We start from the raw sequence: 14834 nt of genomic DNA, 5'->3' as shown, positions 1-14834 counted from the left end.
CCGAATAACAGAGGCAGAAACAGATTCTCTCAGGGCACTTGAAAGTGGGATTCACCTTTTTCGGCCTCCAGAGCAGCTTTTAGTACCATTTGCTGATGCAATATTTTCCCCCAGAGGTCCAAAAGGGTTAATGCTGCTTCCAAAGGTGCCCAGAAGACGATAAATGCGTCACCCCACAGTTTGGTCAGTGGGTTAACGACACGTTCGACTTACAAAACGGGTACTGTTCAAATAAAGACGGGCAAAAAGTTTTAGCAGTCAATGGGCAGTAAGAGACACATTCACAATGAACTTTGTCAAATATAAGTCTTAAATTTATTATATCACTGACACATTTCACTGCTTAATCAAAGTAGGATTGATTTTACCCCCAAACTCTCTTTTATGAAAGTAAAATTGGAAATTTGATTGGATTACAAATTCTCTGAAAGACCTAAAATTAGGATTAAAAGCGAGCCCATCAATTAAATGATTTCAAGAATGATCACTCTTAGAAATGTTTATCAGCAGATCGAGGCAGCCCTCTTGCCCAAGGCAATTTAAAAGGTCTGGGATAAACATACTGGTGATATGAATGCCGTTGTGCTTTTTGGGGAATAAAGGGTTGGACAGCAACAGAGACTGAGTTTTAACAATGATATCGCCCCGATCGATTCTTCCACTGCCACGGGAAGTAGTCACTGAGAACAGGATGAACCTAATCCGGCAGCTCCGAAACATCTGGCATTTTTATTCACATCTAAAGGTCCACTACAAATTTGATGATTGAAGGATGAAAAGGACTAGTTTGAATGGAGATCATTTAAGAAAGGCAGTTTCCCTTGTGCTAAAACTTTAAGCCCTTTGAAAGTTGGGTATGTCACTTCAGGTTCACCTTCCTGGGACATCGGGAGGAGACAGCTGCATTCAATGTCCAAAACGAGAGAACATTTTGATGTAGTTATTTTTGGAGAGAAAATACTTTAATAAGCATCGCTATAACTGACTGGCTCTTAATCACTACTATCAATACGAAAACTACTAGGCTTACGCGGCTCACTCCATCAGATTTTTCACATCCTCTTGAGAAAAATCCTCTTCCGTGCCTTTCAGCAAAAATAAGGCGTCATCGCTATCAAAAACAGCCTCTGATCTTGGCTTTCAAAAACCCAATCTCAGAAAATGAAAGGCACTAAATTCTCCCAGAACACGTGTTTGGGGGACCGAACGCCGGTAGGCAATTTGGAGTGCTCTTTGGACCACACGTGGCACTCTGGATAGAAGGTGGGGGTGCCCGATCCTGGCCCACTGGGATGGGCGGGGCTGATCAGGGCCACAACCCCCTGGCGTTGTAGGAGAATTGAGTGGACCCCCAAACCTTCGCATGTCAATGTATAACCTCAGTGACCTAGAAACTATGCTCTTGACTTGCATTCTTTTAGCAAAATACTTGTTAAAACTCTCACTGAGTAAAATCTAGCGAGGAAGTAATCAAAGCACAATCAGATACACTTAAAAGACCATCTTTATAGAAGTCACGGGGTGTGCTAAAATTTGGGCTGCCGACTTTCCATAAAACCCCAAATCTTTGGAATTCACAGAATTTACCAAACAGAAATCACTGCTCCTTGTTGACACGCACCAGCAGTGCTCTGCTCTTAAGGCAAAGTACGCCGTGAGCATGCTATGAAAGCAGCCACGTGTTCGGGCCACCGACCCCTTTAGTGGCGGAAAGATGTTAAAGAGAAAAGGTCTTACTTAGGGAGGTGACCTCCGCTTCTCCCTCCAAACTTAAAGAAGCCACCTGATCCCTGCTGTTACACAGTGCGGGGAGGGGAAAGCTAAGATTTTTTGAAAAAGAAAACAGGGGAGATGGTTCTAACATATCTCCCCACTCCTTCCCCAACCCCTTGGTGTTGGGCCAAACTTTTAGGCGAATGGTACTGCTTCCTTCCTCATCTTGGCTCTTATAATTTCGTAGTTTTCTTTTTTTTTTAAAAAAAAAAGATAAGTTTCTTTCAAAATACTATGGACGAATCAAGACAAACTCACGAGGAAAACTACAAGAAGAACCCTTGCCTTGTCCAGCCAGTCGAAGCTGTGCAATAGCAGCCCAGTCCACTGCAAGTGTTCATGAGGGTGGACACTAACACCCAGATAACATCAACAACAGAGAAGCACAAATTAGTGGAAGGCTGCTGTACCTGAAATTCTGTCAGGCTTGGTTAAATACACTTTGTGGAAGCAGTAGAATGCCACTGGCTTCAAGGGAGTTATGTAGGGAGCTGGTGCAAGTTAGGGTGAGGGAGGTCAGAAAATATGAGGAATATAAAATCATATTCAAAAATCTTTGGAATGTTTAACAACAGTTTAACTTCACCTCCCTGGGGGACTGACCTGTGAAAACTGGAAGGTATTTGGTGTGGTTACGTGTTTTTGATTAGGCAGCAAAAAGAATATCCCTTGTTAGATGTTAGAAAATCTGAAAAGGAATGGAACAGAATTTGGTCAAATTGAAAATGGGCAAATTTTTCTTTTGAATCACAAAATCGCTAGCCTTGCGGAGTTGACTCGAGTCTCCCTTTAATTATGCACCTTGCTGTTATGTCCCAGCTCTCCGTGACCTCCAGTGGGTGTTCAGACCACAAGAGCTGTCGACGCCATTTGGCGATATGGGTCCAGAAACAAAAGTACCACTTTCTTTGTGAAACTGAGGATAGTGATGTTTAGATGGCTCCGGAGTGCCCCCACGCTAACTAACAAAAATCCCCAGTCTATTATTGGGAGTTAATTTCCTAATCAGCGAGACAAACTGTCACCAATTTAAGGCTTTACACGCTATTTTGGCCCTTATGGCAATTCTCCGATCGGTGCGGACAGCCTTACAAATGTCAGACGATCAACGCGGAGCCTTTTGTAAATCCAGAAAAGTGGAACTGCAAACCTTTTACTTTATTTTTAGCATCACGCGTGGAGCAGTAGATACGGCCTCTAATAACCTTGGAAATGGTTTAAGATGATTTGGATCAGGGGTAATTTAGCACTGTCAAAATGGGCTTTTTGTAAACAATTCCCCAGGCTGGGTAAAGAATTTGGCCTCCACTAAGGATTCCTTTTATTTTTCTGAAAAATCCAAGACCGTACATTAAAAACTCCCTACATTACCAATATCTATGTATTAACGCAGAAGAACACCAATATTTTTTTCTTCAGTAAATCTGGTACGGAACCATCAGCTGCTGGAAACGGCAGACTGTAAATTGGGCAGGAGGTAGGGGAGCCCCACCAGGGAAAGGCACTCCGGATGGGGCAAAAGTCGGGGTGGCTGGCTGCCTGGATCATCTGGCCCAGCTACACATCCGGGTCCCCCATCACCTGACAGCACTGTCCAGAGTCCTGCTCGCCGGGGGGCGGGGTGGGAGGGAAGGCTCAATGTAAGCCTCAATCTATTAGTTGAGGGGAAGTAAGGGAAAAACCCCCCACAAATAAATCACTATTGAAAGGCCCCCATAAACTGGGTAATTTCCACCAGACCCTCAACCTCTCTAGAAACACTCCTACTGGGAAGAAAACTGATTTGGATTAGAAACAAAAGAGCCAATAATCAACAGTCACAGCTTAGGTCATTTCTGTGTGTGTGTGTGTGTGTCTCTGTGTGCGTGTGTGTGTATACAGAATTGCAGAATCCAAATGGATGTGTTAGACTTGGACTTACTCTTCTCACTGCCTACCTCCACTCGTGACTTAGTCATAAGCAGACCATTGACACTTTTCCTAACTGAAGCTCCTCGCCTTCCTCCGCATAAGCAAAGCAAGAAATAATTTCTTACTGGGGAGGGGTGGGGGTGAACCATCAAAGGAGGGAGTATTTGTCCCAGTATGAATCTACACGTCACAAGAGACCATAAAAAGGTTGATGAAGCTTCAAAAAGGCAATTCTGTTAAATTTCAGAAATGTTTACACACAACCATTTGCCGGGAAAGCTTTACCGTAAACACTTGAAGAAAACAGCAGGCGTCACTACAAAATGTCACTCCAGGTTCCAAGTAGAGGTTTAGGCACCTACTCAGGACATTGGTTAAAACTCTACTCAGCCATTGATTTCTGATGCATACCTGCATCTTGGGCAGGTTAGGGAGTCTTCAGATTTCTTCTTTACCCAACGGTGTGTAGCAGTGAGAAACTTAACCTGCCCTAACAGTGGAAGAAGAAATTCGTCAGTGTCTTAGAGTCAGTTGGTTCTCTGGAAGTGTATCACAGCTTCTATTCTGTTTCGACATGGTCTTATTGTGCGCTCGGTCTTAAAGAAGTGATCTCTCAGTCGTGAAAATGTGACATCTGTTGTCGTTCTCTAATTAAAGCATAGCTAGCAAAGTAAAAGGGGAATTCTTTTCCCCCAACCCTTTTTTGTTTGGTTGGTTTTTTTTTGTTCTTTTTAAATTAAATTAAAAAATATACAGGACCAAGCACAGGCACTTTCCAAAAAACCAAGAAATGAAGCCAAACCGTGAAATTACTCAATAGTAATAGAAGACAGCTCTGATTTTGGAGGGTCGTCTCTGGCTGCCTCAGCGCTGGCACTGGTCTTTGGCTGTTCTGGTACATCTTCCTCCTTTTCTGCCAGCCCACCGAGAGAACCCAAGGGGAAAGTGCTTTCGCAATTTTGAGTCGACGAGACCTGTGAAATGACAGGCATTTGGACAGAGGAGTTGCTTTCAAAACTGTGTTCTCCAAGCTCATATTGAACAAGGGTCTCTTCCTGCTCCTGATTTAAGTAGTCCGGCACTAGGAAATCACTAGACGAGGGACAAAGGATGAGAAGACAATGTTACTTTAAAAAACAGCAAATCCAGATAAATCCTTTTCCTTAAGAGTTAACCCCCAAATGCCTTTTGGTGACAAGAAAGGTAATTCGGAACCGAGTAACCCAGGGTTTCTATGTAGCCAGATTCTTAGCTGAAGATTGAAATTCAGTTCTTCACCATGGGCAAACAAAACACTCAGCTTTATGTGTTTTTATTCAACTTTATCTACTAGGTTAATTTTCCTCTGGACGTCTAATGGTCATTATAGGCAGGGAATTCATTCAATTGTATTTACTGAGAGCTTACTATGTGCAGAGCATTGTACTAAGCACTTGGGAGAGCACAAAATGACAATAAACAGTCACATTCCCTGCCCACAACGAGCTTACTGTCTAGAGTGGGGGGGACAGACATCAATACAGATAAATAAAATTACAGATATGTATGTAAGTGTTGTGGGGCTGGGGGGCGGGGGAAGCAAAGGGAGCAAGCTGGGGCAACGCAGAAGGGAATGGGAGATGAGGAAAAGCGAGGCTTAGTTTGGGAAGACCTCTTGAGGGAAATGTGCCTTCATTAAGGCTCTGAAGGGGGTCTGCTAATTCTTTCGCATCATACCCTCCCACAGCACTTAGTAAAGTGATCTACACATTGCAAGCGCTCAATAAATACCACTGACTGCTTGATTAATAACCTCTTTACAGTTCAAAAACTGGGAATGGTTTTCAAATGCTTTAAAAAGTAAAGGACCTTGAGCCGAGATTCGTGGACAGATCCAAGGGAAAATGGTTATGAACTTCTCAAAAGAATTCTGGATACTACTCTGTGAGAGGGAAATGAAAATAGGTTGATAGACACCCTTCTTATTTGGAAACACACTACTTGAAACTGTGCTGGGGGACAGACAGCACTGTGATTGGGGCAGGAAATGCCAGCGTGTTAAATTTCAAGTCTTTAAACATAGAAAGAACTTGAGGGGGAAAAAAGGAAAGTGAACTAAGTAACTAATGGGCTGAACAAAAGTCAATGGTGAGGTCTCAGGGCTGGAACAGGACTATCAAGGTGATTACATTGGAAAAAAAAAGATTTAACAGGCAGATCATGGAAACCACAGGCCTCTATGCTTAATTCGAATGCCCCGAAAAATAACAACTGTGGGCACCACAGATTCACCTGGACAGTGACATAGAAAGGGTGCTCACGCATGAGGTGGCAAAAGGGCAATCCTCTCAGAGAGGACTAAAATTTAAAACAACTTTGAAAAATTGGACAGGCAGTCAGAACCTGAAAGGATGAAGGTCAGTAGCAATCAGAACAGAGCAGTAAAGGATAGAGGAACACAGAATACAGAAGAGAGAAACACAAAATCATCACACTGGGAGAGCCTTTCAGGGATCATCTTGCTTCTTGGCATGTGAGTGGCTAAATCAAATATGGCACTTCTTGTATATTTAAGATCTCCCATGGCTGCTACTGTAATTTTGGTTAGACGTAAAGGCAGCTCAAGAATTTTTCTTTCCTACTGCAATTTAAACCATTTTCTACATTTTCAGTCCTCCAAGGATACGGCCATAACTGGTCACTTGTCTCCAAAATAATCTGAAAACTGTTACTGGGTTAAATCTCTCAAATCAGACACAATACTCTCAAATGAGGCTTTGGTAAAGCAGAGTAGTGGATTTTTTCCTTACTACTCTATGACGTATTTTAGACACTCCCTTCCTGAATCAGAATACTGGTTACTGACATATTCACGTAGGGGTTGACTACTGTGTGTCCCCTCTCCATGCCCCATAGCTTGATACAAAGCCTTGCTTATCCTTTCTCCTTTATTCCTGAGTCAGCTACATACGTCATTTCCCTGAATATCAATTGTATGGCTACTTCCTACTACTATGTCTCCCTTCCTGGCTAACTGGAGGGAACTGGTGTGGGATGTAATCAAAAGCTTTTCTAAAGTCGATGGAAAGTGAAATGTGAGCTCCTTCTGGGCATTTCTTGATTTTGCTTTTCCCAACCTCTTATTATAGTGTTCTGCACCCAGAGGTGGGGACTCAAGAAGGGCTATACTACTCATAGATAAAATCTCTTGGTCTACCCAGCCTGTAACTACTATGCAAGAAATTTGAAGGAAAACAAGATTATCAAGCAGCAGGCATTGGGGATAGAGCATGGGTCTGGGAGTCAGAAGGTTGTGGGTTCTAATCCTAGACTCCGCCACTTGTCTGCTGTGTGTCCTTGGGTAAGTCACTTCACTTCTCTGTGCCCCCATTTCCTCATCTGTAAAATGGGGATTAAGACTGTGAGTCCCACATGGGCCAGGGACTATGTCCAATCCAGTTTGCTTGTATTCACCTCAGAGCTTAGTACAGTGTCTGGTACATAGTAAGAGCTTAACAAATTCCAGAATTATCATCGAAATAATTAGGCTTTGATTATTCAAGTATTTCGGGCAGAAGGCTTTTTTTTTTGGCGGGGGGGCTGAAATCTGCAGATCAGAGGCTACATAGCTATGTCTATAGAGTCACATTCAGGAATAGGAGTCCCACGTACTCTTAAATAGCCTTTCAGTTTGAATATGAGTAGGGATTGTTCTTTAAATTCTTCGTTCTTTAATTGTTCTTTAAATTTATCAATGGTCAGACTCTAATAGCATAAGGAATCTAATTTTGGTTTCTAGTGTATGATATCTATAGAGCATCCACAAGCTCGCTGTGGGCAGGAAACATGTCTACCAACTCAGTTATATTGGACTCTCCCAAGTGCTTACTACAGTGCACACAGTAAGCGCTCAATAAATACGACCGACAGAGTTGATTTAAAGGAGCACCATTAACACGCCCAAAAAGGGATCGAAAATAAGACTATAAAGAAAAGCAAAAGCAAATGGGGATATTTAATGACATTCACCTATATGAAAGGCAATCTAGATGAAGAACAACCTTCCAATTCCACTGAGGGCCAGACGAGAGGAAACCAGTTTCTGCTTACCCAGGGATTTTTTTAATGTATTTATTTGTTTAGAGAAAACGCTGTCACTTGAACATTGGATGGAAGATCGGGGGAAGTTGTAGAATCACTTTCTCAGGCATCCAGGCACAATAAGCGAGTGCATCGCCTCTCATGAATGATAGAGGCGCAGACCCGGATAAACTCTCCTGGGAGAACTTTGGGAACTCACTCCTAGCCCCGGAGCCTGTAGAAAGGTGGGCCACGGAGGCAACCACTGCATTTTGGGTCTTTTCACGTCAAAGAGGATTGCAGTTTGTGCAGTCCCCTCTCTCGGCCAGAGTGAGAGGGAGAATGGTCAGCCATGGGCCCTGCTCCAGTTTTTTGGCCTCTGTAGGGTTTAGCCGTAGATTCCAGTCATTCTAGAACTATCCTATCTAGAACCATCCTTTCCTTGACATGTCTAAGGCTCAAGGGCCCGGCCGGATCTGTGTCGTCGTGCATTTTTACCCACGGAGGAGACTCAAGAGCTTAGAAGTGTAGAATATGCTTATTCCACTGGATTTTTCCAACTATCACCTACATTGTATTTCTGGTGGCTTATTATCTTAATCCCAGAAGTAATTAATCTTCAAACAACAATATGGGTAATACTAGATTTCAATTAAGAAACATCTCCAGCAAGGAGATCAACTCAGTGTGGTGGCAGTAGAAGATTTTCTTTGTTATTATGGAAAGAATCAGGCTGGGCACTTAAAGGATACTCGACTACTCCTTACCCTGGCAAAAAGGCTGCCATGTTATTGGGCATTTTGGTAGCAAAAACCTAAAGATCAATGTGCTTTTGTTCAGCAAACCGGATGCTTGACTAAGACGCACATGCATCCTCCAGTGCTTTTACGAATCCTGTACAAAGAAACCACTGTATTCTCTGACCTGTTTTTGCAAATAAGCTATTTTCTATACTGGCAAAGTGCAAGTAGACACAATCAAGGACAAGGAGGAAGGAAGAATGATCATCTTTAAAAGGAAAAGCTGACTAGACCTTATATAAAGGAGTCTTCCTCCAAAAGCTCTTCAGATTAAGTCTTTGATGCTGTAAAGTAGCCACTATTTTATCTGCTTCAGTTTAGATATGTACCTATATTTCTTATTTTCAGGTTAGGTGACTACACACTGCAAGACTGAAAAATGCATAGCCCCCATTCAAGGCTTTCCAATCCTTCTGAGAGTGATGCAATTGACAATAATAATGTTGGTATTTTTTAAGCGCCTCCTATGTGCAGAGCACTGTTCTAAGCACTGGGGTAAAGGGTAATCAGGTTGTCCCACGTGAGGCTCACAGTTAATCCCCATTTTACAGATGAGGGAACTGAGGCCCAGAGAAGTGAAATGACTTGCCCAAAGTCACACAGCTGACAAGCTGCTGAGCCGGGATTTGAACCCATGACCACTTCTGGTCACTAAGTTGAGGCTTTTAGAGTACTCACAATTTAAGAATCCCAAATGGCACAATGCAAATTATTCTTCCTAGACAATGAGTTTATTGATTATTTGCTCTTATTTTAACCCAGCCCTTGCTCCCCTTTGCTTAGAGAGAACATTGTGGGCCAGTTAAGGAATTGCAGTAGAGATGTGAATTAGTATAACAACACATGATGACCAGTCAGCCCTTTCACAAGCCTTTAACATGTTCTGCTTCTCGCTCCTACTCCTGACAGGGTCTCTCGGGTCAGAAAAATTCGTAGTTCATCCATTCTCAGTATAAGTAGGGTACTGGGAAGAAATGGAAGAACTGAGCCTTAGTCTGAGTGCCTTCCTGACTTTGAGGGCTTCTGGTTCCGGACTGGGCTCTACCCTGAGTGTTTTGGTTCCTCAGGTGAAGCTTCCTCTTTCCCTTTTTTTGGTAAATCCTGAAACCTTTCGCTTGTCCTCTTTCTCTCCTGTTCTTTTATTTGTGATTTAGGAGGTAGGGGTGGGGGTGCTTGGCAACGTGTGTGGGTTAGTGTTGCCTTTTTCCTCACTGCATTCCTTTTGAATGGATGTAAAAGAGGGGATGATATGCCAAATTAAATTGGCAATGGAATGAGAAGTCGGTGAAAGATAGAGGTTGGTGATCATTTCTGGAGAACTGCAACGTTTGGAAACTTTCCAAAATCCCAGAAGACTTTTCCCTACACAGGGATGTCATTTAAATTGGGGGGGGGGGGGAACGCGGAAATCCTGGTTTTACTTAATATCTTCAATTGTTAACTGTGAACAATGAAAAATTCCTTATCTCAAAAGATCATTGGATTTCTCATATAAATACACAGCATATGTAATAAGGCTAGTCAGCCTAAAATCTGTGTATGTAGCAGTAGATCATATAAACGTCGGTAATGAAAATTTGACAACGCTTTACTCAATTCAGTGATTCACTGGTATCAGCTTCCAGGAAGCCCTCATATATCAGGAAGAATGAAGTCAAATATAGGATGAAACCAGGAATCAAAGGAAAATGGCTGTCAGTTAATCTTTGAACTACAACCCTGACGTATTTGGGAGGTCAATATCAAATGAAATCGTATTTCTAATTAGGAGAAAAAAGTATGTAACGTAACAGGCTTATCTACGCTCTGAACTGTGACAACTGTTAAGATGCAAATAACTGTGTTTATCGCATAATTAATAACAAACAGTAATAATGATAATAATGGCATTTGTTAAATGTTTACTATGAGTGCTTAGCATGGCTCAGTGGAAAGAGCACAGGCTTTGGAGTCAGAGGTCATGGGTTCAAATCCTGGCTCTGCCACTTGTCAGCTGTGTGACTTTGGGCAAGTCACTTAACTTCTCGGTGCCTCAGTTACCTCATCTGTAAAATGGGGATTAAGACTGTGAGCCCCACGTGGGACAACCTGATTCCCCTGTGTCTACCCCAGTGCTTAGAACAGTGCTCGGCACATAGTAAGCGTTTAACAAATACCAACATTATTAACAATGTTCTGCACTTAGTAAATGCTCAATAAATATCACTGATGGATATGCCAAGCAACGTTCCAAGGAGCATACAGGGGAAAATCATGTTGGACACAGTCCCTGTCCCAAATGGGACTCATGATATAGATAGGAGGAAGTTGGATTTCATCCCCATTTTTTTAATGGTATCTGTTAAAAGCATTTATCATACAGCAAGCACTGTTCTAAGCACTGGCATAGATACAGGATTATCAGGTTGGACACAGTCTCTGTTGCATATTGAGCTCAGTTTAGGTAGGAGGGAGTAGGACTTAATCCCCATTTTACAAATGAGGAAACTGAGGCATAGATGATTCAAGTGACTTGCCCAAGGTCATCCAGCAGAAAAGTGGCAGAGAGGGGATTAGAACCCAGGTCATCTGACTCCCAGGCCTGTGCTCCTTCCACTAGGGCATGCTGCTTCATTAAAAGAGGCACACGACATTCAGAACCCAAAATCAATACGCAAAAGATAAATAAGGGAAGTTCAAGGCCATGAGGAGAAAAAACTCCTGAAAAAGAAATTTGGAAAGTGCTGAGATGAATAACCTCCTTAAAAAGAGGCATCTGAGTGAGAGGCATGGCAATACTAGAAAATGAATTCTACAAAATATGACAGGCACAAGTCCAAGTCCAAGGCACAAGTTAGTAAAGAACAGCTGCCAGGGGAAGTCAGAAATGTTCCCTTTACATTTTTTTTTTAATATCCTAAGGTCCTTTAGGGAAAGAGGAAACAATGGAAACAAGGAAAGGAGTGCAAGTCAGGTGTCTGTACAATTAGGGGAAAAAGAATGAAACGAGTTTTAAGATAGAATATAGCATAGGGTGCATCCCACATTTTGCCTGTCAACCCAACCCAGCTAATACACTAAATGTAAACAAGCATCCCCTGAAAAAATCTGAAATACAGAAAAAATGGCCAGTGTCCATTTCCATCCTGAGACTTAAGTCATTAAATATCGTTCAGCATCACCTACTACAATCAATAGGCATTTAACACATTTTCTATTTATGATTTATAGACAGGAGAAACTGGGAAGAATTCTTTTCTTCATCACCTTTTCTTGAGCATTAAAGTACCACTGAAAGGATAAATGAGCTGGTGACTGCAACCCTCCCATCCCCAAAATCTTAGTACTTGACATTAAGAAGTCATAGGTACACATTTTAATACATTTTTATAGAGCAGATCAGAGATTACGGACAGTGGGGGTAAAAGTGGATGGGACTGCAGTTAGCTGGCAACCTGACAGAGCACGACAGGTTGCCCTGAAAGCAGGAAAAGAGAGTTTAGAAAAGCAGTTTCCCTGGTTAGGTTTTTGTTGTGCACCTCACCTGCTCTGGAAGTAGTTTGCTAGCTCTGACGCTTCATGGTTCAGACTCCGCAGGTGCACGATTAAATTTCCAGAGTTGGTGAACATGGCGCCACATGTTTTGCACTCGTAAATCCTAGGCTTGCGGATAATATGCCGGGAAACCCGCATGTGGTGTTTATATTCCCCGAAGGAAGTGAAAGTGGCACTACATATCTGGCACCGGAAACAGCGTTTACCTTCGTGCTTCAGGCGATGCATCTTTAGCGAGTAAGCCCGGGTGAACTTTTTCCCACAGCGGTCACACTGAAATGGTTTAATGCCTGTGGGGTGACAGTGTGAGACAGGGTTACTTGGAGAAACAAGTAATGGTTTTTGTCTGTTGGAGGAAAGAAATATTTTGAGGTGAATCCCGCCCTGTCAAATGGACATTTTATGGCAAATCGTTGTGCCGCTTGCGCTGACAGCGTACTCTCCCAAGCGCTTAGGTCAGTGCTGTGCACGTAGAAAGTGCTCAGAGAAGCAGCACGGCCTGGTCCTGGGTTCTAATCTGGATCCACCAGTTGTCTGCTGTGTGATCTTGGGTAAGTCACTTCACTTCCCTGGGCCTCAGTGACCTCATCTGGAAAATGGGGATTAATACTGTGAGCCCGATCTGGGACAGGGACTGTGTCCAACCCAATTTGCTTGTATTCCCCCCACTCCCCCCAAGCACTTAGGACAGTGCTTGGCCCAGAGTAAGTGCTTAACAAATACCACAATTATTATTATTATTAAATCAACACAGAGCATTATAGTAGTGGCAGAAAACAATTACTCAAAATAGTCTTAACACTGCATGTGAAATGCTTTACAAAGCTAGGCTAATTCACTGTCTCCTTCAAAGAGTCATTTCTAGGAAGAGTCAACCGGGTAATAAAGGCTCACAGCAGTTAGCAAGAGATGACAAAACTCCTTTCTAACTTTCCCAGTTGAACGGACTCTAACTATGCATTTGAATCCGGTCACGCTGTAGCGCTCCCAGGCATATTCCAGATGGCAACCGCTGCAGAGAGAGACAAACACACACACACACACACAAAAAGCCCGGCCCCATGTTTTCGATGAGGGCCACACTCCCCACCAGGGCTGAAATGAAGCCACCGACAGGGAATCTGCTCATGGTTTGTCAGATTTTGAAAGCGTGGAAGAAACACACCCCTGAGCAGACAACCAAGGAAGTTATCGGAACTGAGGAACCAACTTAAAGGAACCACTTAAAAGAGTGGCTGCAGATATTGATGAGTTATTTGCATTCCCATCAAATGAATCTTTGGCCAACGAGGACTTTATCGGGCTTCATGGCTGCAAGATGCCCCAACGGATGAGAAAATGTTATGGTTTTGTCACCACCAGCTAAAGTCTTGGGATTAAAAGTCCTGCATCAGTTTTCATGAAAGCAGACGAACTGCTAAATATGACTGAAGCAGACCTTAACGGAGAGAAGAGTTCAGAGGCGAAGAGAGGTTTTCAGGAGTTAGCCGGATACCAGGTATTTTCATAAGAAAGATAAATTCTTCGCTAAAGTTGAAAGTCCAAACGTTACAGTCACAGTAGACGAGCTTCTACTTCTGCGACCACGGGTACGGGAATTTCATAATTAACTTCCCAAGGAGTTGAAAAACGGATCTTAACTTATAACATGTTAGGTCATTAGGAAAATGCAACCTTTTATACAACCACATTTTCAAGGAAAACAACCCGGGTGTATCACGGGTTACATCTGAACTATATATTCTAATATCTGTGTTTTAATGGAAAATGTTTGATGGTTTGCTATCCCATTTTTGCGATGAGAAATGAGGAAAGAGAAGCACTAAAGTGATCTAGAGAAAGTCAAAGTGACAGTTCTGCTTCTGGCATGTGATTGTCCTGGAAGAGCTTTGGTATATTCTCAGCAGCAAGGCCAGTAGGTTGGGATATCCACTTTGGACATCCTCCTGCTGCAGTGAATGGGCCAGACTTCATCAGCTTGTTCCCGTCAACTCTGTCACCCACCTCCAAGAATGCATCTAAGAAAGACATAACAACGGCAGCTCCTTGATTATGTCACTTTTTGACATTGGGATCTGATGGACTCTCACTTTACTGCAGCAACGTGAATGCTCTCCTCTACACCGACAGGAAACAGAACCTTTTACAAATTCTGTGTCTTCCAAATGACCCAGAACAGTTTTTCTGAGAGCCTCAAAAAGAAACGTGTTCATATAAGTAGAAGTAAATTCTTCCATGAAGCTTCCAAAATTTACTTCAAACCATTAACTGTCCATTTTGATGTTTCGCGTTCTTCGGTTCATTCAAATTTTCAGAGTCCGATTACCCAGGCTTCTTTCCTCCGGCCCCCTCTCTTTAATCCCCCTGCCTTTCTTTGGCTTATTTCACCACTCCAAAGTACATCCCCAGAAAATGAGCAGGGGAAAAGAGCATGGGGATGAAAAGCCAACCCCTTTTGACACTTATTGGCTAGTCTCTGAAAAAATTGACAACTGGGAAGTTCACTGGAATTTTCAATTACGAATGATTTGGGGATTCTGTGCCTCCCAGTTTTGAAGGCCACTTTTTTTCTAAAATAAAAGAGAACATTTTTTTAGCTCCATGTAGTCATTGTTTTATGAAATGAGTTTAGGGAGCAGTGGTGGCTCCCCTTTGTGGGAAACGGCGGTTGCACAATGAAAACAGGACCTTGGGCACCCCCTGGGACTCTCCTCTACTCAAGCCACCTTCCTAAGCGGGAGGGGGACTATGACAAGT

General features: G+C 42.8%; 1 protein-coding gene across 4 annotated transcripts in view; it reads right to left on the bottom strand.

Annotated features, from left to right (window-relative positions):
* Positions 1–289: 289 nt before the first annotated feature.
* The window catches only part of ZBTB44 (zinc finger and BTB domain containing 44), a 72600-nt gene continuing 58055 nt past the window's right edge, over positions 290–14834 (bottom strand). For 3 of the 4 annotated variants that reach the window (XM_029075021.2, XM_029075022.2, XM_029075020.2), the window contains exons 5-6: positions 12067–12367; positions 290–4776 (exon numbers count right to left, since the gene is read on the bottom strand). In XM_029075021.2, coding sequence (XP_028930854.1) covers positions 4494–4776; positions 12067–12367 — 584 coding nt within the window. In that variant the 3' untranslated portion in view covers positions 290–4493. The remainder of the gene's footprint in view (positions 4777–12066; positions 12368–14834) is intronic. The other variant, XM_029075023.2, reaches the window with a different exon arrangement.

This window comes from Ornithorhynchus anatinus, chromosome 11, assembly GCF_004115215.2.
Source record: "Ornithorhynchus anatinus isolate Pmale09 chromosome 11, mOrnAna1.pri.v4, whole genome shotgun sequence".
Classification (NCBI taxonomy): Eukaryota; Metazoa; Chordata; class Mammalia; order Monotremata; family Ornithorhynchidae; genus Ornithorhynchus; species Ornithorhynchus anatinus.
This window is presented reverse-complemented; position numbering and strand designations above follow the sequence as displayed.